Here is a 24976-nt window from a genome sequence, read left to right as displayed (position 1 = left end):
CATTTATATTTTTATCAGATTTGCATCAAGAAATGATCAGAAATTATGTTCACATTTAACTGGAAAAAGAAGCCCATTATCATTATAGGGCAAGGCAGGCCTGAGCCATGTTTGGCATTCACACTGAAAAGTGTGTTTCTTTACACATTTTTTTCCAATGTCAAATCAAACTCATCAGTATGTGGAGCATAGTAGCTATTATGTCTGACGGTAGGAAGCCATGGAAACATTCTAGAGCTACTAACTGTTCAAGCTATACATGGAGCAGCAAACAGCATACACTCAAGGGTAAAATGATTTAACAAGAGATGCTTTAGAAACAGGTCACTCAGCCAAACTTGCCTAAATTTTATTACTCTTAAGCTTTTAAGATCTATTATTCTACTTTTCAGCATCCCCCTCACTCTTCTATATGGAAATTTAGGTGCCTCAAATCTCTTCATGGTACAGCAGCCCACATAAATGATAGCCAAGTCTTAGAACAACAGTTAGCTTCATGAGGTAGAAGCAATCATACTGAAAAGAAATACACCAGTTACTAGGTTCTCATTTGCATGGTACTCTTGTGTGTCCATGCATACATGCATGTAGCTAGGACTTCTGGGATTAAGATTTTTTGTGCAGAACAAGCTGATCCACTCTGGGATTTCTTCTCAACAGACTGTAGAAGAACTTGTCTGTCCTAGGCATGAAGAGGAATGGCTGGAAGACAGTGAAGGACTATTAAGACTTAAATGATTACCACTAGAAATTACCACTGCACCCTTATTGCAAAATAAGCCCAAGTGAAAACAGTACGGCGCAGTATTACTCTCAATGGGGCCCATTTTGCAGCGAGTCAACATACAACAACTATCTAATGCAGAATGAAAACAGCTCTTGACACCATAACAGTTAGCATGCGTGTCTGGTGGAGGTCGCTGTAGGGCTATCGTTCTCTGTGTGAATAACTTTGATGAATTTCAGCATAATCTAGTGATAAATCAACAATTCTGAAGTAAGTGTATTTTTCATTTTACAGTTCCTTTTTTCAAAACTACATTTTTCACAAGGATGTATTTTTGAACATTGTTTTTCATTTTTTTCCCCTATTAACTTGACAATAAAACATTGGTTGTTTGCTCTCAAGTCATATTTCATTTTTGAGGATTTTGGTATTAACATCTTAAATACAAAAACAGAAAAAGTGTAGAGGTGCACCGTTACATCAATCCACATAGTATCGGCATCAATAAAAGGAAAATTGACATAATCGGAAATCGGCATTTTTTAGCTGATGTGGCCAATTATGTCTGTGATAAATGCCACGTGCTTGTGCCCAGCCACAGCATGCATGCAGCCAGCCTGGCAGCTTGGAGGGCAGTGTCCAGCTGGTAAGTCTGTTGGCAGGGGGGAAGGGACAGAGGAGAGGGAAGGAGCCTGGGGTGGGGGGCAGATCGAGGCCCCCGTAGTGAGGGAGGGAGTGGGCTGGGACAGATGCTTCCTAGTAGGGGCAGGGCATGGGACAGAGCCATGAGCGGCTCATTTGGGGGGCCACTGCCACTGCTGCACACACCCCTGGGAGAAGCATGGGGGGCTGTGCCCCCAGGATTTGTGCGCAGGGCAAAGACGGGCTGTTGCTGTGGGCTGGGGCCAGCACCAGCCTCTTCCTGGCAGGGGGGCCTGGGGCCGGGCTGTGCACGGCAGCAGCACTGGGTGGGGGGTTACAGGGTGGGTTACAGCCACCCTAGAACTTGTCATAGGTCCCCCCCATAGTCCCCACTCCCAGCGCTGCCACCACCCAACCTGAGCGCAGCCCCAGCCTAATCCCCCCACCAGGAAGAGTAGCTCAGCCCAGGCCCCAGCCCGCAGTGGCAGCCCACATGCGCCCTGTGCACAGATCTGGAAACACCCCACTTGCCTCCCCCAGGGATGTACACAGAGGCAAGAGCCGTCCCCTGGATGAGCTACTTGCAGCTCTGTCCCATGCCTTGCCCCAGCTGGGAAGCACCTGCTCCAGCCCCATTCCCTCCCTCACCAGGTCCCTTCCCTCCCTCCCTCCACCCCTTCCCCACCCCCCCCAACAGACTTACCAGCCAGACACTGCTCTCCAAGTTGCAGGGCTGCATATTAGCAATCAGATCAGTATCGGCCAATACGGCTTGTTAATAATCAGCCATCAGTAGTGGCCCAAAAAATCTTTATCAGTGCACCCCTAAAAAGGAGGATTTCTTTTCAATGTAAAATAGCTTACTTGTAGAAAATTAATAATTTTGAGAATAAAAAGCTAAAATATTCAGTGAAAAATTCCTTTCATGACAGGGAAAAAAAACAACCCCCAAAACAAAAACTCTTCACAAAATTTCCATGACATTTGGCTGTTTTTCAATTGTTTTTCCTTGATTACACTTTATGCCTTTAGTTTTTCAATGAGTTACCTATTGTGAACTATTTATTTCTAAATGACTAACTTTCCCTTGTATACATTTTGAAAAATCTCTACTGTGCCACCTACCTCAACTCATCCTTTTTTCAACAAGAATTATTTTAACCTTTCCTCAATTTAGAATTCTCCATTTTCTTTAGAAATAAAACCAGTTTAGTTCACGAGACCTTCATCACACCCAACATAACTTCCATGTGCTGGTGGGTTGGCAATGGAGAAAAAATAAGAGACAGAATTCTAATGGCATAGCCCCACAAACAAAGTGGAGAGTATATGTATTACTCCATAAATTCCAGCCCTGTAAAATAATCTTTTAGTCACTCTTCCTCCCCAGTCTCTTGGGAGTCAAGCAATGACTAGGGAGCATTGGATCAGATGTCATGTACTCAGAACTCAAGAATCAGATCCCAGCAATGATCTCATTTCACTTTAAAGGTTTTCTGCACATACATTCAAAAGGATTTCCTCTTTTTGCAGCAACATTAAGTGCTTAACTTCATGTGGTCTTAATTATGTACATATCTACAAAATTACAGCTCTTGATTAAATGGGATAATGCTTCTCTACATTTTCTGAACTGTTCGAACATTTTCTATCCATACTAGCAACACACAAGGTACAAAATAATAGATGTGCTGGAAAATTACTTCATTTTCTTGTTGTACTTCATCCAACAAAATTTGGGTTGAATGCACGGTATGACTCATCAGCAATGAAAAGCTGTTATGCTTATTTATCTTAGTCTCTTCTGTGAGCAACTCAACTATCCTGAAACAGTTGAAAAAAATTAGCCACCAGCCTCTGGCTCAAGGGGCATGCAAAGAAACCCCAGGGCTGGAAAGTAGGGATCCCTGCGTGTCTCCCAGCCTTCAGCCTCTTCTTTCTGGATGCCAAACCTGGTTCCAGTCTCCTGCATAAAGAACCCTAAGCATTCCAATTTCAAGCACTTTTAAGTGTCACAGATGTGCAAGCCCTCTGCTGTATGATGGGAGGTTGCTTGATCTAGCAGCTCCACTGCAACCCCCCTACAGCAGAATGAGGAGATAGGGAGAGCAGGGTAGACTTTGCTATCCAATGAACACTTTCCTGTGCATTCTGCCTCTTGTCTTTCAATGGCACAGGTCAAGAGGCATGCAAGAAATCTCTCTCCCCAGCCCTCTGGCTGGTTAACAGGAACCCTTGCATGTCTCTAGGCCTCTAAAAATGGAAGGCCAGAAGCTGAGAGGCAAGCAGGAAGTCTGCTCTTCAGCCCCAGGCTGATCAGCCTGATCAAGCTCTGGAGGCTGCAAAGCGGGGGTGGGCAAAGTCTGGCTCACAGGCTGAATCTAGCTGGCAATGAACTCAATTTCCCAGCAGCCCCTGCCCACATGGCTGGGGCCAGTTTCCATGGAGACCAGCCCCAGCCACCTGTGATAGTACAGGGCTGGGGTTTCCGTGGAGAACAGCCCCAGCAGCATTGGCAGGGCACAAAGCAGGGTAGGGAGCTGCTCTGGGGCTAAGCTGGGATCTTGCAGCAGTAACAGCGTGGTTCAGAGGCAGGGCAGAGCTGCAATCTGCAGCCTGCATGCTCTGGGCAGGGGTGTGCAGGCAGTGGGTCATGGCTCTACCCCAGCTCCTTGAAGCGGTTACAGCGTGGTCCAGAGTCAGGGCACAGACACAATCTGCAGCCTCCATGCTCCGGGCAGAGGTGTGCAGGCAGTGGATCACAGCTCTGCCCTTGCTACAAGGAGCTAGGGCAGAGCCACAATCTGCTCCCTGCATGCCTCTGCCCAGAGCATGCAGGCTGTAGATTGTGGCTCTGCCCCAGCTCCGGACCACGGTGTCACCGCTGCAAGAAGCTGGGCCAGAGCCACTACCCGCTGCCTGCACACCCCTGCCCGGAGCATGCAGGCTACAGATGCCCTGGCTCCAGACCATGCTGTTACTGCTGCAAAATCCCAGCCTCGCCACGGAGAAAATCCCTACCATGCCAGCACCCTGCCAACACTGCTGGGGCTAGTCTCCACGGAAACCCCAGCCCTGTGCTATCATGGTGTGGCTGCTGCTGGGGTCTCCATGGAAACCGGCCCTAGCCATGCGGACAGGGGCAACTGGGAAATGGAGTCCGGCTGCTGGCCAGATCCGCCATTTTGCCCACACCAGCTGCATGGGATGAGAGTCCAAGATCACAGGATAGCACTCATTGGCTCTGCCAAAGCTGGAGACCAGAACACTGAGGGATACCAGAGGAATAAGCAACTCCCATGTCACAATCCATAGACAGTACAGATGTTTCAGGAAGCACTTCAAAGATATTTTTTGAGGATCATTTGTGAAGCTTCTCTTTAGCTGTGAACGCCTTGCTATTTGGAGCGTTTCAAAAGCATTTGGCATCCAGGTCCTCAGCATCCTTTCAACCACCACCAAATTAAATGTCACTGTGACACTCCATGTTGTATTTGGGTGGAAGGGGGAGCAGGTGACTAGCTAAGTGGAGGCAGGAACCCATGACTAGTTAAGTGGAGGCTTCCTGAAACTAAAGCTGAGGAAGTGGGCACTTATTATTTTGGTCATTTGATAATGCTTACAAGAACCTAATTTTTACTTTCTGTCTCAAATCAAAGCTGCTAATCATACAAACCCCACTGAATTTACAGCAAGCAAAGGGAGGAGAGATTTCTGGGAAGTTTTGGTTACAAAGAATATTTTCTTCATAGTTTTCAGTTTGTGGATTGAAGTAACCAATCTGTGCTCCTTTGGAACACTTTCCCTTTATTTCCATCAGTTGGTTCCCTTATTCCACCTTTTTGTGCTTGTCTGTCAAGAGAAAGCTTAAAGAAAAACTAAGAAACATTGCACAATTGAGCTTTACAACATCCTCTTGTATCCACGTATTTAAAACACTTATTTAAGTTTCTGTGAAAAATTCTGTGTACATCCAGTCTTTCAGTATATTTGCTGGGGCACTACTCTTTCCCACTAAAGTAGAATTAAATCCCAGTGCAAGTGATAACAGTTACTTGAAGCATCCTGCATAGAGAATAGGATCCATAGAATTTCATACAAATTCAAGAATTTTACACTCATTTATAATTATTGCAGTTTTTGATGATTAGCAAACCTGAACTTACACAATCTGTCAGCAGTGTTGTTTAATATTTATCAATGAGGCGGTGATTGCTGATGACTTAAAAAGAAAGCAGACCTGCCAAGAGGAAGGCCTTTGAATTGTTCCTGCTTGCTTTCTTTTTACCTTCATTCATCTTTCCCCTTACAATCAACTGCTGCAACTCTAACGAGAGAAAATGTATGAAATATTATTCACTTCGTTCAAAACAAAACGTGTGTTTTCAATCTTGCACAGAAAGTAAAAATAGAGGGAAGGATGTTTACATCAAAAATTTGAAAATACGCTGTACACAAATGACATTATCCCAGAAGCTACTGCAGACTTAATCTAAAATTCAATACATCAAGGGAAAAACCTCGTATTAACTTACAGCAGATCTTTTATGAAGCCAATTAATCTAAAGATGATACAGACAATTTAAAAAAAAAAAACAACAATAAATTTTAAGGCAGAAAGGGTGTCTATAATTAGCTATTGTAATCCTTCTGTATAAAACACAAGCCACAGAATATCACCCAGTGGGCACATCTACATGAGACACTTAATGTGCACTGGACTAATTCATAGATTCACAGATGTTAGGGTCGGAAGGGACCTCAATAGATCATCAAGTCTGACCCCCTGCATAAGCAGGAAAGAGTGCTGGGTCTAGATGACCCCAGCTAGATACTCATCTAACCTCCTCTTGAAGACCCCCAGGGTAGGGGAGAGCACCACCTCCCTTGGGAGCCCGTTCCAGACCTTGGCCACTTGAACTATGAAGAAGTTCTTCCTTATGTCCAGTCTAAATCTGCTCTCTACTAGCTTGTGGCCATTGTTTCTTGTAACCCCCGGGGGCGCCTTGGTGAATAAATCCTCACCAATTCCCTTCTGTGCCCCCGTGATGAACTTATAGGCAGCCACAAGGTCGCCTCTCAACCTTCTCTTGCGGAGGCTGAAAAGGTCCAGTTTCTCTAGTCTCTCCTCGTAGGGCTTGGTCTGCAGGCCCTTGACCATACGAGTTGCCCTTCGCTGTACCCTCTCCAGGTTATCCTCATCCTTCTTGAAGTGTGGCGCCCAGAAGTGCACGCAGTACTCCAACTGCGGTCTGACCAACGCCCTATAGAGGGGAAGTATCACCTCCCTGGACCTATTCGTCATGCATCTGCTGATGCACGATAAAGTGCCATTGGCTTTTCTGATGGCTTCGTCACACTGCCGGCTCATGTTCATCTTGGAGTCCGCTAGGACTCCAAGATCCCTTTCCACCTCTGTGCCACCCAGCAGATCATTCCCTAGGCTGTAGGTGCGCTGGACATTTTTCCTCCCTAGGTGCAGCACTTTGCATTTCTCCTTGTTGAACTGCATCCTGTTGTTTTCTGCCCACTTGTCCAACCTATCCAGGTCTGCCTGCAGCTGTTCCCTGCCCTCCGGCGTGTCCACTTCTCCCCATAGCTTTGTTTCATCTGCAAACTTGGACAGAGTACATTTCACTCCCACGTCCAAGTCGCTGATGAAGACATTAAAGAGTATCGGTCCAAGGACCGAGCCCTGCGGGACCCCACTGCCCACACCCTTCCAGGTCGAGACCGACCCATCTACCACGACTCTTTGGGTGCGACCCTCTAGCCAATTTGCCACCCACCGGACTGTGCAGTCATCCACATCACAGCCTCTTAACTTGTTCACCAGTATGGGGTGGGATACCGTATCGAAGGCCTTCCTGAAGTCTAAGTATACGACATCCACCCCTCCTCCTGTGTCCAGGCGTTTCGTAACCTGGTCATAGAAAGAGACTAGGTTGGTCAGGCACGATCTGCCCGCCACAAACCCATGCTGGTTTCCCCATTCAAAAACGTATTAGTGAAACTGGCAAAAAACATGCTAATGAGCAGTAAATTTAATTCAATGTGCATTAAGCATCACCAAAAGGATTCATTTGCACTAATGTGCAGTAATGCCGATTATGGCGCATTAAGTTAGTACCTGTTATTACAAGTACTAAACTTAATGTGCCATAATTATGGCACATTAATGAATGTATAGATGCGCCCAGTAAGTTTGCATAACTGAGACCATTTGTTTTAGATATGCATCAAACCTTAATTTAAATATTTCAGTGATGGGGAATCCACTGCATTGTACAGTAAGCTGCTCCAGAACTTATTGGGGCATGGATAAATGTAACATTAACAGCACTTTAATCAACTTTATAGCACTATAAAAATGAGCAGGAAAATGATGCAGTATGTTACAGCACTGTAAATTGACCCAAAACATAGCAAAAGGGACCCTGGATGAAGCAGGGATAACTATGAAGTGCTTCATGGTAATACTTTATAGCTGGAATACAGGTATATGATTGTACAGTACTGAAACAGTACACATCAAGAGTCCTTCAAAAGAAAAAAAGATAAATTACATACTAAAAAAGTTACCCAGACCAGATGGTGTTCTCTGAAGAGTTCTGAAAGAACTCCAAAGTGAAATTGCAGAAGTGCTGGAAACAGAACGTAACCAACCTAGTGCTGCAAACAGCCTCTGTGCCAGAGGCCTGGCAGGTTGCCAACGAAATGTCAATCTTCAGAAAGAGCTCCAGAGGTGATCTCTGGAACTACAGACTAATGAGTCTCCATGCTTGGCAAGTTGGTATAATATAATAAAGAATAAAATTGGCAATAATATGGACAAATATGATCCCCTGGGGAAGTCTCAGAATGGTTTTTGTAAAGGAAAATATTGCCTCACACATATGCTGGAGTTCTTTGAGGGTGTTAAGCACATAAACAAGGAGGATTCAACAAACATGTATTTGGACTTTCAAAAAGCTTTCAACAAGGTCCCTAGCCAAAAGCTTTAAAAAAGTCCCCAGAGTTGCTACATGATTGGAGGGAATATTCTTTTGTAGATTCAGAGCTAGCAAAGGCAGGCCTAAATGGTCGCTTTTCAAGATGATGAGATGTGGCAGGCCAGTAGGGGGTGCTCCTGCACTGAGCCACCCACCTCACTGCGCCCGACCACCTTCCAGGCTCTGAGTGCCTCCCTGGGGGTGCCTCACGTCTGGCCGACCCCCTTCCTGGAGCACACCCACTAGCCTGGGGGTTCCACTGCCACCACCCAGGGCTGGGCTTGATTCTGGCTCTGTGCACCCTGGGAAACACAGGACTAGTAGCCCACGAGGGTACTTGATTCACTTCAAGAACTTTGGTATGCTTCCCTCAGTAAGAAGCACAAGTAGTGGTTTCTCTTAGTCAGCCAAACCAAGGGGATGCCCAAGGCATAATTTAGACCCACTCGCAATAAGTCTCCCACACTAGGTACAAAGGAGAACTTTATTGGTTACAAGTGGTAGGGTTGCAATAGGGTACAGGGTAGAGTGATATCAGAGAAATCCCATACAGCAAACTCCCATGGCTGGGTAGCCTTTGATCATGCATATATATATATATCTAGTTATATCTCAGGTAGCTTATTCACAAGTATCATCCAGAGGCAGGTGGAGATTCCCTCTGGAGGCAGGCAGTTCCTTGATCATGAGTTTTGAGAGAGAGAGACCCAGTTTCAGATGATTCAGCTCTTCTCTCTCTCTTTCTCATGGCTGCTGCCCCCTCTTCCTGGGCAGTCTTTAACTTATATAGCCCTTTGGACCAGGTAAATGAGGTCATATGGAGGCCAGCACCTGTTGGCTGTCAGCCAACCAATTTGAAATGCATCACTAGTTGCTGGGCAGACTGGCAGTTCCTAGCTCCCTAGGGAGCAAGCCCCTCACCCAGGTATGTGATACCAGTCATGTAGGCAGAGGGAGCAGGTTTCCCCCCCCCCCCCTCAGGAATGTATCCAGCTCAGGTTACCTAAAGAGTTAGGGTAAAGGTGCGTCTCCTCTGCTGGGCCCATCCTAATCAAACTGTCACAGAGCAGAGTTTTTGGGGAGAAACAAAGGTGGCCTTCTGCCACATGAGAGATCAAAAGTGGGGTCCCACAGAGATTTATGCTGGAGCTGGTTTTGTTCAACATGTTCATCAATGACATGGAAATAGGGGTGTGCAGTGAAATCTCCAAGTTTGCAGATGATCCCAAATTATTCTGAGTAATCGAATCCCAAAATGATGGAGAGGAGCTGCCAAAAAGTTTTTACCAAGCTGAATGAACAAAAAATAGTAGATGAACTTCATTGTCAACAAGTACAAGGTAATGCATCTGGGGAAAAACATCCTCAATTATAGGTACACAGTGCTGTTATGACTCAGCAAAGAGAGTCACTGTAGACAGTTCTCCAAAAATGTCATGTGCAGTAACAACCAAAAAAGCCAATAAAATGTTGGGTACCACTTAGGAATATGAAAGGTTAAACGATTAATAGTTTAACTTTTTAAGTTCAGCGATAACTGGTTAGCTTACCGGTTATCCTTTAGCTTGGAACAGCGCAGTCTGGCAGGGAAGGGGGGAAGGGAAGCCGTGTGGTGCCCCAACAGGAATCAGAAGGCAGCAGGGCAGGCAGGAGAGAGGGAGGGAGGAGCGAGGAGAAGAGGGGGACTAGTACCCACAGCCTAAGAGAAAAACAGCAAGCAGCCTAATGACTCATCAATTAAGCAATTAGCTGCTCATTCACAGGTGCTCCCTCCCTCCCAACACGGGACTTCAGGTGACCTGTGTTGTCTGACTGTGCTTGCTTCCTCCCCTCAGTCAAAGGGTTCCAGGACACAGCTGCTGCCTTCACTTAACCAATATAATTAGAGGAGGTTAAATGAATATTTTTAAATGACAGTAACATCCCTAGCATCACTAAGGGAACTGAAAACAAAATGGAAAACATTATCATGTCACTTTACAAATCTACTGCACGCCTGCATCTTGAACACTGTGTGCAGTTCTGGTCTCTACATCTCAAAAAGGATGTAGGACAGGGGCGGGCAATTATTTTGGGCAGAGGGCCACTTACTGCATTTTGGAAAGCCATTGAGGGCTGCATTACAGGCAGCCCAAGCCCGGGGCAGATAAATATTAATTTTCTAAATTTTTTAGGGGCCCCATGGGCTGGATAGAATGGTCTGGTGGGCCACATCTGGATCCCGGGCCACATTTTGCCCACCCCAATGTAGTAGATTTAAAGAAATGCAACCAAAATGATCAGGTAGCACAAAGCAGTTGCCATACTAGGACTAGGACTCTTCAGTTTTGAAAGGAAAAGGCTGAGAGTAATATGACAGAGATCTGTAAAATCATGAAGGGTGCAGACAAAATGAAATAAGGTGTGCCAGAATACTAGAACTAGGGGGTACCCACTGAAAGCAGCAGGAGACAGGTTTAAAACTAACAAGATAAGCCAGTGTTGGGCTGCCCTGCATATGCTCTGCGCTGCCACCACTGCCCAGATGTGGTGGTGACGGAAGTGGAGACATAGTGCAGCCCCACGCAGGCTCCGGGAAGCTGCAACAGGGAACTGCCAGCAGTGGGAAGGAGAGGGGCTTCTCCTCCACATTGAGCAACAGCTTCAGTCCAGCACCACCGCTGCTGAGCCCCAACCTAAGGAGCGACCTGCCACCTGGGCTGCCTAAAAAGCCAGTCCAGCTGTGGAGCTGCCCCAGCCCCTCTGCACACCCAAGGGACAGCAGGATGCACCTCGGCTGGGCAACGTAGAGCAGGCCGGGTCAGGGCTGTGAATAGATTCTGACTGAACCGCTCCAGTGGGGGCAAGTCCAGAGCAGGTGGCCCTCCACCTAAAATAATTGCTTGCCCCTGGACTAGACAAATTCACAGACAATATATCTATTAAAGGCTGTTGAACAAAATGGCTGGAGATGGTTCTTCTGATATCTCTAAACCAATGACAGTGCATGCCAGGAAGGGTAATGAATAGAGGATGAATTAGTCTAGATCAAGCGTATCCATCATACAGGCTGCAGGCTGGACCTGGCCCATGGAGATGCTCTGTTTGGCCTGCTGGACTACAGGTGGGCCACCAGAAGAACCTGGAGCAGCTTTGCCTGCTGCAGAATCCAGGGCTCATAGCCCCCAAGGCACATGACGATCTAGTAGCATGAAGCCAAACAGGGGCGGATAAAGCCTCAGCTGCCTTCCAGCCACTTCACCTTTCACCAGTGCGGTGCCCTCCTTCCCCAGCAGCTGATCCCCACCATGTCCCCCATGCCAGAGCTGGAGCTACCACTGCGGCAACGGCATGCAGCCATAGCAGTGGCACTAGCAGCAACCCTGGCTCCAAGCCAGAGCATATGACAGGGCTGGTGCCCTGCTGCCTAACCCAGGTCAGAGCCAGAGCTGATGTTGCTACTGCTGCATGCTGAGTCAGAGCTGGAGCTGCCACTGCCACTTTCTTGTGCCTTGGACTAGATTCAGCCCACAAGGAACTGAGCAGTCCAGACCTGACCCTGCACAAGATAAATTTGATACCCTGTTCTAGATATACCAGTTCAGTGCTCTCCCTCTAGAGTATCTACTTATGTCACTGGTGGAGAACGGCTACTGGGCTAGATGGACCATTAGTCTGACCCAGTATGCTACTTCTTCTGTTCTTCATTTCAATAAAAGATAGAGTTTTAATGCTTTATGTGAACTCAAACCCTTGGCTTCATTTTAAATTTCTGCATGTATTTTCTAGCCTGACAAAAGAACTAGCATCACTTCAATGACTATTAGGTTCCCATTCACAAGAGATCATTTAGAGAGGACAAATCTTATGCGGTAGTGCTTTATGAAACTATGGGTAAGGACATCCAGTTTGAGACATCATGGTTTTATTTCTTGAAAAAGTCAGCAATGAAAATTTCAAATGACCCCAGTCATGCAGTATGCTGCTTTACTTTCAACTGACTGCCTTGTTAATTTTGTATTTAATATTCACTTCTTTCTAATGTGACACCTGGAATTTCCATAAGATGTATTTACAAAGTCTGATGGTTTCTCCTAATCTTGTAACAAGATATCTTTTATTATTTATTTTGTGCCATCTTGGCAACAAATACCTTTGTCACAGCTGACAATGTATCTGATGAAGTAAGTCTGCTACTTACAGAAGCTTATATTATGCATCTCTGATTTAGTTAGTCTCCTAGTATCAACCTGCAGGTATCAGTCAGGCTGAATCAGCATACACAGGCTCTGAAAAGCTTTACCTATGACAAAGAAAGTATATCCCCATCATTTATGTTTTTTGCTCTGCTTGAATTTAGCATGTGCTGAATCAGTAGTGCCTATAAACCTGAGCAAATCATCAAGATGAGCAAAAAACTTAGTATATGTCTGACTGTACCCAGCTCAGGCCCATCAATAAATAAAGAAATGCATCTGAATCCCTTGATGGTGAATCCTCACACAAGAGATCACGGCACAGAGAAGACTGGTATAAGTGAAAAGAATTTTCCCAGCGTTAGAGACTTACAACTCACCCTTCATATTTTTCATCTTTCAGTACAGCAGAACACAGAGAGGAGAAACAGAGTGATCCAAAATCACAACAGAAAATAAGGTAAGAGTTCCAATGGCATTACGAGCAATTAGCAGATTGAATCTCTCCAACTGATCTAATCCAATATAGGTATGGGTATGGACTCTGGTAGAAAATCATGGAAGCAGAATAGGACACAAAGGTACAAAACCCAGAAGTACTGCCACAGCTCAAGATCCGTCTCTCAGGCATTCAATAATGCCGGGGTCTTTAAGAAGTGGCTCGATGCCTACCTGGCTGGGGTCACTTGAGCCCAGTTTCCCTCCTGCCCAGGCAGGGGGTCGGACTTGAAGATCTACAAGGTCCCTTCCAACCCTACTTCTATGATTCTATAAGTAAAATCATTTTTAAAAAGGAAGTTACTACTCACTGAAGGCAGTTATAGGAAGTATAAATGCACAAACATGTTCAATTCCCTGGTTGTGACTCCATCATTTACTGTTCTCATAACAGAGAGAAGGGTATTTGGGTTGGAATGGCACTTGGTGCTCTAGCACAGTGGTTCTCAACCTTTTTTGTACCAGGACCCATTTGTAAACATCAATGGCCAGTCCTGACCCACTGCCCCCCACGCCCTGACCCCAGTGTGTGTGGCAGGAGGTGTGTGTGGGGGTCATGGGGCCCCCCAAGCAGCCCCTCACAGGCTGGAACTCTGCCAGCCTGCAAGGTAAAAGCCCTGGTTTCCCACATTTTTTTCCTTTAAAAGGGAATCCATTTTTAAAGTGTGTTGATCCATTTTTAAAGTTTGTTCACAACCCTGTTATATATTCCTGCGACCCACTTTTGAGTTGTGACCCACAGGTTAAGAAATGCTGCTCTAGCCTACTATGAAGGGATGGATTGCTAAACCCTTTGCACTCAACTACCCTATCTGCATCCGTATGATTCATTTATGAAGTCATACTACAATATTACCTCAGAATATCACTGAAGATTTGTTAGTTGCAAAGATTCTAACTTAGTCCTGACTGATCATGGTTCAGTACATAAGCAGAAGTTATGTCAGATGAGCTAAGGTTACTGGATTAGCACCTCCAGATAGTCCTTCCAGATCTTAAATTTATTTCAGTACTTTTAAAACTAGTTTAACTTTCCCCAGAGTATGTGAAACTATAAAAAAGCAGCCATATCATAACTGCTAATGGAATCCTGACTGGATATCATAAAACTTGGTGAAGCCAGACCTTCATGGAAACTTCATCTCTCAACGAAGTGCTGATCTGCAATTACTGGAACAGAAATTTGAGCTTCCTTCCCCTTTAAGTTGGAAGTTACAAGAAAAGAATATGTAAGGTCTTAGAGACATGTTGCTTTTGTAGTGCTATATCTGTCCTTACAGGCATAAAATATGCTGGATCTCCTACAAAAAAAGTTCTTGCTTGAACAGGAAGTTCTTTGTGATTTTGTAGCACAGCGGTTCAGCAGAGCAGGCAGGCAGCAGGTGGGGGAGAGGTGAGAACAGTACTCCTCAGTCCTCCCCCTACACTCACCTCCACAGCAAGTGACATGAAATTAAAGTGAATTTGTAGTACTCTAGCTAGGAGTCTATACACATGTACCTACCTCATAGTGCTTTATTTTTACAGCACTACAAAAAAGAATATGTCCAAGGCCTAATAGGAAAGAAAAGAAAATAGGAAGTAGTATCTGGCATTGCCCTGGAGGTGCCCAGCCAGGTTCATAGCTGACCATACAAAGCAATTCTATGTGCCATTCCCCAGCAGTGCCCCTGGGCTCACTCCACCAATCCCAGGGAAGAGGAATATAAATTTTGTTAATTTTAGAATTAACCTATTTTATCCAGTGAAGAATAAATATGGTTCATAGAGAACTAACTGAGCAGGGGGTAAGGAAGAAGAGAATTTAGGCATAATCTAATCTTGTACCATTCTTTATTTTTGTGACATACCAGAATACCTTACATTGCTGTATCACATCCACAATATGCAGGCAAGACTGAGGACAGTATACAAGGACAGGAAATGGAACCCTTCCTCTTCTCAAGTCACTAGTTCAGGTTCAGTCTTAAAGACTGAAAGTCATTGTTGTCTGATGGCTGTTGTTACTGGCTTTGGCTTTCAGTTCAGTTAGCAGTATTTATATCTCAAAATTCACACCATGGGTGGCAGTATCAGCAGAGGCATAAGAATGGACAGGCCACAGAGTCCTGTCTCCCCTTTTATGTTAACAGGCAGTCCTTCCAGTTGAAAAGGCACTTTCACCAGGCAGCAAGAAGGGTCCACAACTAATATAATAGGAGTGGTCCAGCCAGTGGAGGGTGAAGCCAGAATGCTAAGACCAGGCATTTGCTACACAGAGAATTACTCCAGTTACCAATACTAAAACTGCCTGAGCACCATGCCAAGAGAATATAGACAAATTGATCCAAATGCAGTAATTCACTGTTTCTTAAGTACATTTGGAGCCTACAAGGGAAAAGGATGTTCATGGCTTTGTGTCCGCGAGTACCACAAGAATTTGATCACGAAGAAAGTGGCTGAGCCCCTAAGTACAAGCAACTATAAATTTAACACATTTAGAGAAGGAATTACACTAAGGTGTTTGATATCAGGAAACCATTCCATAACACTGACATCTATTACACTGCTCAACAGTCTTCACAGGGTACTGGAGGAAAACAGCACTACTTAATTCATCAAAATCAAACTGGACATAATGCTGAAGAGATCAATCTTGCTTTGCCCTAAGGAAATAGAGATGCAGCTTCTGAGGTCATCTTACCTAACAGCTATGCTCGCATATTGATTGTGTTACATAAATTATTCAACATTTTATGTCTTAATTAATCTTGTACATTAGTTACCAGGTAGAAAAAGCAATATACAGGCTGCACCCTGAAATCTAAGTACAATTATCATTTCATCTTCTTCCCAATTATATGTCAGCTTTCCCAACTTTCCTGAAATGACTTCCTATATATATATAACAGAAGTCCTTTAAAAACATCTTTGGAGACAGATGATATTAGTAACAATTCTCTTTAAAAAAAAAAAAAAAGGTTTCTGGCAACTGCTTGTCCCTTGCTCTCCACTCATAGTCAGAATTTAGATTTTTCTTGAAGCCTAAATGGACAAGTCAGTACATGGCAAACTTTGCTTCAATTAATAACTTCACCAGGGCCCTAGAGCAATGTACTCAATATTGAAATACTAGAAGGAAGACAGAAAGCCTGTGCCTTCACTGCTCACAATTGCTAAAAATCTAATCACTTTTTGGGGGGGAGGGTGGAAGAAAGGGACAGAGAAGAGCTATTAGTTCTAACAGAATGGCCAAATTATAATTTAGGGAATTATATTTTGACTATTTTTTTTTAAATCCTTTAAATGAAGGAATACAAAAAGAGATGGACCAGTCCCATATCAGATCGGCACCGATATAAGGAAAACTGAGTATCGACAATTGGCTTTTTTTTGTCTGATGTGGCCAATAATGTGTCTGATAAATGCCGCGTGCATGCGGACAGCCGCAGCAGAGCACACAGGTGGGCAGGAGCACAGCCTGGCTGCGTGGAGCAGCCGAGTCCTGCTGGTAAGTCTGTTGTGGGGAAAGGGGTGTGGGGCGGTTGAATTGAGGTCCCCACCTTGAGGGAGGAAGTGGGAATGGGAGTGGGGCTGGGGTTGCTATCTTTGAATCAGAAAAAAACAAATCATACAGTAAAGTCAAAAACCTACTATAACATGTTTTAAATTTATTATAAAGAATATTTTTGTCATGGTTTGTGTTTTTGTACTGTATACAAGATGTGATTGCATAATAACTCAAAAATAAATTTGTAGTCTTTTATAGTATGTGGGAGAGAGAGTGAGAGTGAATGTGTGATGGGGTGCGGGCACAATTGCGCATGATGGGGTGTGCATGCACACGATGAGATGGGTGCGTGCACTGGGTGCATGCATGGGAGTGTGCAATGGGTGTGGGTGTGCATGATGGGAAGTGCGTGTGCATGTGTGTGATGGGGTATGTGCATGTGCGTGTAATGGGGATGTGATGGGGTGTGCGCACATGATGGGAATGTGCAAGCGTGTGATGGGGATGTGTGCATGATGGGGAGGGTATGCACGTGTGCAAGTATGATGGAGAGAGAGAGAGAGAGAGAGAGAGAGAGAGTGTGTGAGGGAGTGAGATATTTATGCTAGCCCTGGCTGGGCAGCACCTGCCCCAGTCCCTTCCCCACTCCCTTTCTCACTGCAGGGGGAGTTGATCTGCCCTCCCCCACAACCTCCTCTGCCCTCGCCATCCGCCACACCAGACTTACCAGCTGCACCCAGCTCTCCAAGCTGCGCTCCTCGCTGCTTGCATGCTGCGCTGCAGCTGCACGCATGCGCAGGCATTTATCAGCTAAATTAATTGGCCACATTAGGCTAATTTCCAATACAATCAATTTTGTTTATACTGGTGCCAATCCGATATTGGACCAATATATCGGGCACCTCACGTGTGCATGATGGGGGCGCTGGCGCATGTGTGTGCATGATGGGGGGGTGTGGATGTATGCATGATGTGTGTGTGTGTGTGTGTGTGTGTGTGTGATGGAGGGGTGTGCATGATGGGGTAAGTGGGTGTATGATGGTGTGGGTGGGTGTGTGTGTAGGATGGGGTGTGTCTGATGGGGTATGGGTGGGGGAGAATTGAGGTCCCTGCCATGAGAGAGGAAGTGGGAGTGGGGCTGAGGGTTTGCCATCTTTGAATCAGAAAAAAACAAATCATACACTGAAGTCAAACACATACTATATCATGTTTTAAATTTATTAAATAAAAATCATGATTTGCGTTTTTGTACTGTATATGAGGTGATTACATAACTCAAATTCTTAGTCTTTTATAGTATGTGTGATGGGGTGTGAGAGTGAGTGTGAGATGGAGGCTGTGGGTTTGTGATGGGGCTGTGGGTGTGACAGCAGTGCAACGGGGAGTGCATGATGGGCTGGGTACGTGTGCGATGAGGGGTGTGTGATGAGGTGGGTGTGCGATAGCGTGGGTGCACACACGTGCATGTGCAGTGGGTGTGTGTGCATGTGTGCATGCAATGGGGTGTGCGCGTGCATGAGGACTGCATGTGTGCATGCATATGTGTGATGGGTATGTGCATGCATGTGTGTGCGCGTGCATGTGTGATGGGGTAATATGGGAGTGTGCACGCATATGTTGGGCGGGGTGTGTGCGTATGATGGGGGTGCGTGCGTATGATGGGGTAGGTGGGTGTGTGCATGATGGGGTAGGTGGGTGTGTGGTTAGTGTGTATGTGGGTATGATGGGTGTGTGTGTGTGTGCATGCACGCATGATGGGGTGGGTCGGTATATGTTGGGTGTGTGCGTGCGTGCATGATGGTGTGTATATGTGATCGGGTGGGTGGCTGCGTGCGTGTGGGTATGATGGGGTGCAGTGGCGATGCATAGGGGGTGCATGGGAGTGCACGTGCACCCTCTGACAGCTACGTTCCTGGGTGGGGGGGCAGGCAAGAGTGCTGGTGCCCTCCCTGAGAGCGCCGGCCAGGGAGTGCACCAGGAGAAGCCGCCCCCCCGCGGCCGATTCCACTAACCCGGAACTGCCAGCAGCACACTGCTGCCAGTTATGAGTTGTCGGGATTGGCCGCAGGGGTCGCTGACTGTCCACTGTGGGGGGCAAGGGCCCCCCTGACTCAGGAGGCACCAGTCACCTGTGATGGGGTGGGTGGATGTATGATGAGGTGTGTGAGATGGGGTCAGGGTTTTGGAGGGTGTGTGTGTGTGTGTGTGTGAGATGGGGAAGATGGGTGTGTGGGTATGATGGGGGAGTGTGCATGTATAATGGGGGGGTATATGATGAGGTGTGTGTGCGTTTGCAGCATGATGGGGGTGCGTGTGCATGATGTGTGTGTGAAATGGGGTGTGGCAGCTTGCGGGCGGTCATAGGGTATGTTGGGATGTTGTGTGGCATTTGTGGGGTGCGGGAGTGTGTCCTCTCCTGCAGTCAACCCAGGCAACACTGTGGTGTGGGTATGTGGTATTTGTGTGGTGTAAGGGAGGGTGGGATGGGTGTGGGGGACCCAACCCCCCGGGCACAGCAGCAGGAGCTTGGGGCACTAGTGCCCAGCTCCAACCGGCACTGCACGTGGCAGCGAGAAACGCAGTCCCCCACCGGGCAGTCTCTATTGCTAGCACTCTCTACACTCCCACATGGGAGGGAAGCCCCAGGAACTTGAGCTAGCAGCCTTCCCTGCCCCGCCCCAGGTTCCTGTGCCTGGGGCTTCCCTCCCCTGTGGGGTGAGTGAGGGGAGCAATAGAGATTGCCCGGCAAGGGCTGCACTCCTCGCCACAATGCACAGCACTGGCCAAAGCCAGGCACCAGCATCAAGCAACCCCCCCGCCCCGTTGCTGCTGCTGCCCCTGCTGCGTGCCACGGGGAGAGTGTGAGAGGGCCCACATACCGCCCCCCACCCTCCCTCACACTCTCACCCGGCCCAGCTGAGCTTCACACTGATGCCACCCCCTTAAGCACAGGCTCTGCACTGCTGCCAGACCTAGCCCCACACTCTACGCTCTTGCCCAGCTAGAGCCCTGCGGCGCCCCCCCCCCGCTTCCATACTTTTTTGGAGGGACTGGAACGCTGAGGAAGCCTGCAGCAACAGCCCCACCCAGTGCTAGTGGGGCCAGGCCCTTCTGCCCACGAGGGTGGAGGCAAGGCATGATAGAGTATGTTGGGGGTGGGTGTAGGCACCTCACTCCCACCCTCACATGCAGAAGGGCTGAGCAGGGTGGTGGGCACTGTCAGTTGGATTAAAGTGACTAGCGGGCCAGATTCAGCCCACGGGCCATTTTTTCCCGCCCCAACGTAAAGGATAGTATATGAAATATAATGATCAGGTCTAGGAAGTGGATGCCTTTGCTACTTACTTGTTTCCCCTCTTTGGTATTTACACCTGTCAATAGCTAATTTCAGTATTTCATTCCAGAAATGTTCACAGGGTTACCGGTTAACAGAGCTTTACAGGACCTTATTGACAGTACTGCATGCCATTTTGAGTAACAAAGGACAAGCAAACGACATTATGCCTGGATTAGGTACCAAGGGTTCCTTTCTGCTTCCTGAAGTTTCTTTGCAAGATGGTAAAAATAGCAGATCAATGAAACAGATGGGAGATTTTGCCATGGCTGCCTTCATATTTCAACTCCTTTTTTTTCATTCACTGACACCTTTACATGGATTACCCTAATCCTGTACTTTAACTTCCACAGAATGGTCCACACATAGTTGAACCACAACCTAAGTAAAGATGAAGTTGATATCACTGAAATTTCAGCTAGACTTCAGTGGGAAAGAAAGAAAAAAAGCAAGCAACCAGATGCCTTCTTTGCAGAAAGGGAAAAGGTTTTTTTGGGCCAATACCAATAGCCGATTTTTGACAAGCTATATGGACTGATCCCGATCTGACTGCCAGGCAGCTTGGAGAGCAGCATCCAGCTGGTGAATCTGTTGTGGGGGAACAGGCGAGGGAGGAGGGCTCCCAAGGTGAGGGAGGGAGTGTGGCTGAGGCAGGTGCTGCCCAGCTGGGGTGGGGCGTGGGACAAAGCCACACCTTTTCCAGGGTGGCAGCTCCTGCTGCTACGTGCACCCCAGGAGTGCACAGGGGGACATGTGCTCCCTGGATCTGTGCGCTGGGCAAGAGTGGGCTGCTGCTGTGGGCTGAGGCTGGCGCTGGGCTCTTCCCAGCGGGGGGCTGGGCCATGCGGCACTTGGGACAGGTGGCAACAGTGCTGGGAGGGGAGCTACAGTGAATTTTGGGGTGGCTATAGCCCTCCCCCTGCTGTCCCCCACTCCCAGCACTGCCACTGCCTGCCACAAGCACAGCCCCAGCCCAACCCCTCTGCCAGGAAGAGCTCAGCACAGCCCCGGCCCCAGCCCACAGCGGGAGCCCGCCCTCACTCTGTGCGCGCCCCAGGAGGGCATGGGAGGGGTGCATGCAGCAGCAGGAGCTGCCACCCCCCACATCCCCTGGACGAGCTGCGTAGCTCCATTCTGTGCACCGCCCCACCCTAGCTGTGCAGCTCTTGCCTCGGCCTTACTCCCTCCCTCACCGCAGGGGACTCAGTCTACCCCGCCCAAGCCCCTTCCCTCCCCCTTTCCCTTCCCCCACAACAGACTTACCAGCCCAATGCTGCTCTCCATGCTGCCAAGCTGCACTCCTGGCCACCATCTGCGTGTTGCGGCAGGGCGTATGCACAAGGCATTTATCAGCAACATTATCAGCCACATCAGCCAGAAAAAGCCAACTGCTGATAATGTCAATTTTCCTTATATTGGTGCTGATACAATATGGGACCAATGTATCGGTGCACCTCTAGTTCCTGAGATTATGACTCACACTGCAGAGCTAAATATATTATTATGAAATAACAGAGCTGAAGAGGAAAAGCTAAAATTATTTCAGATTGACAAACTTATTAATGAACGTGTTACTGAGCAGTAAAACAGGAGTGCAAGAAATATGCAGGAAACAACCGTACTTATTTTGTATAGCATCCTAGTAGATACAGAACGCCTACAGCAGGGATGGGCAAAATTTGGCCCGCTAGGCCATTCTCTCCAGCCCACAGGGCCCCTAAAAATATTTAGAAAATTAATATTTATCTGTCCTTGGTTCCTGTCAAAAATGACAGGAACCAGGGGCAGCAGGACCCAGGGGAAGCCCCGCTGGGGCTTCTGGCCTGGGACCATGTGGCTCCTTGGCTGCACCGGCACAGGAAACTCAGGTAAGGGGGGGAAGAGGGGGGAAAAGGGCAGGGGAGGACTGCAGGCAGGGAATAAGCTAGTGCTGAGTGTGGGGGAAAAGCAGCCCCTCCCCTGCCCCGTGGCTGGCGCTCCCTGCTGCACCCACTCACAGTCCGCGTGGGGGGAAAAGTGGCCCTGCCCCTGCCCCGTGGCCGGTGCCTCACGCTGCAGCCCCTCGCAGCTGTGGGGGCTGCCTGTGCCTGCTCATAACAGCCCCACATGGGCTGTGAACTGCCGCAGCAGGAAGCGCAGGCCATGGGGCAGGGGAAGGGCCGCTTCTCCCCCCGCCCCGCATTCAGCACCAGCTTGTTCCCTGCCAGCGACAAGGGGGTCGGGGCTATGTGCTGCCCTGCCTGTACCGCAGGGTTCAGGGGGGCACTGGGAGAGGGCGTGGGGCCCACACCAGTGTCCCAGGGCCAGAGCTGGCAGGGCCCAGAGCAGGGCAGCAGGAGTACAGGGGTCCCAGCTGGCAGGGGCTCTACAGAGCCAGGCCAGCTCCCCCGCCCCCCGCTGGTGCAGCCCAGCCCAGCTCCACAGACCCCTGCCAGCCTGTGCCCTGCTCTGGGCCCTGCTGGCACTGGCCCTGGGACATTGGTCCCAAGACATTGAGACATTGGTCCCAAGATGGTGATCTGGGGGCAGGGCACCTGTCAATGGGTTGGGCTACCCACGTGGCCCTCGACAGCCTGACAAAACCAGGTAAGCGGCCTTCCACCCGAAATAATTGCCTGCCCCTGGCCTACAGGCTCTACAACAGAGGTTGCCCACTCTGTATATTACCCACTACAATGTAGAAAAGAAAATCCTAGAGGTACAGCAACATCTGCAGGACCCTGTAAGAGAGATGCCACTGCAAGTCTCTCAGTTTTATAACAGAAATGATATCGTATATGTCTATCAGGAGTGAAATTTTCTTAACCACTTTAAAACTGAGCTGGACACATTTATGGAAAGGATGGTGCAATGGGACACGCAGTTCTGGTTTAGAATCAGTTGGTGCAACATGGAGCCATGCAGTCCTAAGGTTCAATTGGGATGGAAAGTGTTTGGTCATTCCTCAAGACTTTGCTAGTTTCCAGCTAGGACCAGGAAGGAATCTGTTTTCCTTCATGTATGCTACTGGCTTTGGGAGTATGGGGTAGGAACAGACATTTCACCTTCGTCTGCAGCATTAGTATGATGGCTACAGCTAAGCCTGTAGGCTTTTCACTGGGATGCACTGGTGTATTTGACAGCCCTTTTGCTCAGGGCCACGTTAATCACTAAATTTAAGAGCAGGAAAAAGTTTTTTGCCCAGGGTCAGCCCATAGCCTTGAACCAAAGGCTTTTTCTGCCTTCCTCTGTAGTATGGACCAAGGTCCTTTTCCATTATCTTCTGCACACATATGGACCAACTACATCCCTACTGTTGCAGACGCAGGGCACTGGCAGTGGTCCTGTCGCCCCTGCTCTTATCTGATACGTATGATATGCTCTTGGTGTTCCAAGAGCTGTGCCTTGAAGGCGAGTGTGAAGCCTGCAGTGGTGCTTTGGGGGATTCTGTGTGTTAACAACTACCCACCACCACACAGGAGAGAACAGGGTAGATCAGAAGGCCCCTTCCAGTCCAATAGTCTTATCTGCCCTAGAAGAGTGATTGGATGCCAATGCAGTCTATGCAGGTGGCACTTGGATTTCAAGTGTTTTGGCACAGGAGCCATCTTTCTTGTTCCATGTTCACAGGGCTCCTAGGAAAATGGGGTCCACAGCGGCAGTTTCCTCGCTCTTACAACATAAGCAGCAGAGGAAGCTGGCTGCAGGAAGGAGGGCTCCCTCGGCCGCACAAACTCTCGGTGCAGAGCTAGGTGCTAGCAGAGGTTGTACCACGATACACGGCGCTGGGAAGGCGAGGGCTGCGCGGGGCAGAGGAGTCGCCGACGGGCTCAAGCATCCCTTTGGCGAGACGCTTCAGGCGCCTCCCGCCCCACGGCCACAAGTGGAGCCGCGACCGGGGAACTTCAGGGACGGGGCTCGCTCCCAGGAGGTGGCTCAGGGACAGCGACAGGGCGCCGCCACCCCCGCGGCCTCACGTCTCAGGGCCGGAGGAAGCTGAGGAAGCTGCTGCCCAGCAAGAAGCCACAGGGGCGGGCGGCGGCCCGAGCCCGGGAAGGCAGCCCCCGAGAGCCCTGAGGCGACGCGCAAGGAGCCCCCCGCCCTTACCGTGGATACCGGTCTGGTGAGTCATGGCTCTGCCGCGCCGCGCCGCGCCGCGATCAGTCCCGGCAGGAAGCGGCTCTGGCTGCAGCTCCGCACTTCCGGGTTCCGGGGCGGGGCGGGGCGTCTCGTGACAGCTGCTGGCGGAGCGCTGCAGCCGCGCGGCCTTTCCTGGGCTGTAGCTCCGGCCCGCCCTCCGCCCGCTGGACTGACAGAGCGCCGGGGAGCACCTGGTGACAGCCAGACCCGAGCCCTGTGTCCAGGCACCGCAAGCACAGGGCGCCGCAGTCCCATGCAGCCGGCAGCTCTCCAGCCCCAGGGCCGTCTGGTAGCGATGCAGGCCCCAATCTTAGGCGACAAGTCCGCTTCTGATCCGAGCCCACGTGCAGTGAATAAGTTTGTGTGGGGCAGCAACCCCAAATCCAGCGCTTGAGAACCCTTCTTAGATCAGGCTACCAGTGTATTAGTGTTGCCTGACATTTCGGCAGGGGCATCAACCTGTGCTGTGAAGCTAAAGTAAACTAGGAGAAATATTTAGCTGTGCCTTTAGCAGAACCCAGAAATTCTTCTACCGGCAGCACTAGAAGGTCTTCACTGCATTAAGGCTTGTAAAAACAAAAATGTGTTAGCATCCCAAGCCCTCTTACAAATAGGCCTCAATGATGTTCTGTAGTCTTGGAAGCCTCTCTCCATGGCCCCCTCATGTCCCAAAGGGACCCTTCAAGTTCATTCCTCTGCTGGTTAGCAAAATAACCTCTGGCCTGCGAGACCTGGAAGGCTTTTTGTGTCATAGCCACACCTTGCAGCACTGGGACTGGTTTGGGGCTTCTCTTGCAGTTATATTCAGACCTCCCCTGCCCCAGCACCTGGTTTGGCTCCTCTGCGTCCAGCTGAGTCAACCTAATCAGAAATAGTCCTTTGAAACACCCTCTACTTTTAAGTGCCAAGCAGACTTTCCTGGTTGTACCTGTATTAAATGCCGCTGAAATCACTAACATAATGAAGGGGAGGTGAGGGGGTGGAATTGGGGTGCTAGCC

The 24976-nt window shown here is 48.5% G+C and overlaps 1 protein-coding gene across 1 annotated transcript in view; it reads right to left on the bottom strand.

Moving 5' to 3' along the window:
• TWF2 (twinfilin actin binding protein 2) overlaps window positions 1-24062 on the bottom strand; it is a 113612-nt gene extending 89550 nt beyond the window's left edge. Inside the window, exon 1 of the mRNA XM_006270362.4 lies at window positions 23945-24062. Within this exon, the coding sequence (XP_006270424.1) occupies window positions 23945-23969 (25 nt within the window). The 5' untranslated portion in view covers window positions 23970-24062. The remainder of the gene's footprint in view (window positions 1-23944) is intronic.
• Between the last annotated feature and the right edge of the window lie 914 nt (window positions 24063-24976).

Source organism: Alligator mississippiensis, chromosome 12, assembly GCF_030867095.1.
Source record: "Alligator mississippiensis isolate rAllMis1 chromosome 12, rAllMis1, whole genome shotgun sequence".
Classification (NCBI taxonomy): domain Eukaryota; kingdom Metazoa; phylum Chordata; order Crocodylia; family Alligatoridae; genus Alligator; species Alligator mississippiensis.
This window is presented reverse-complemented; position numbering and strand designations above follow the sequence as displayed.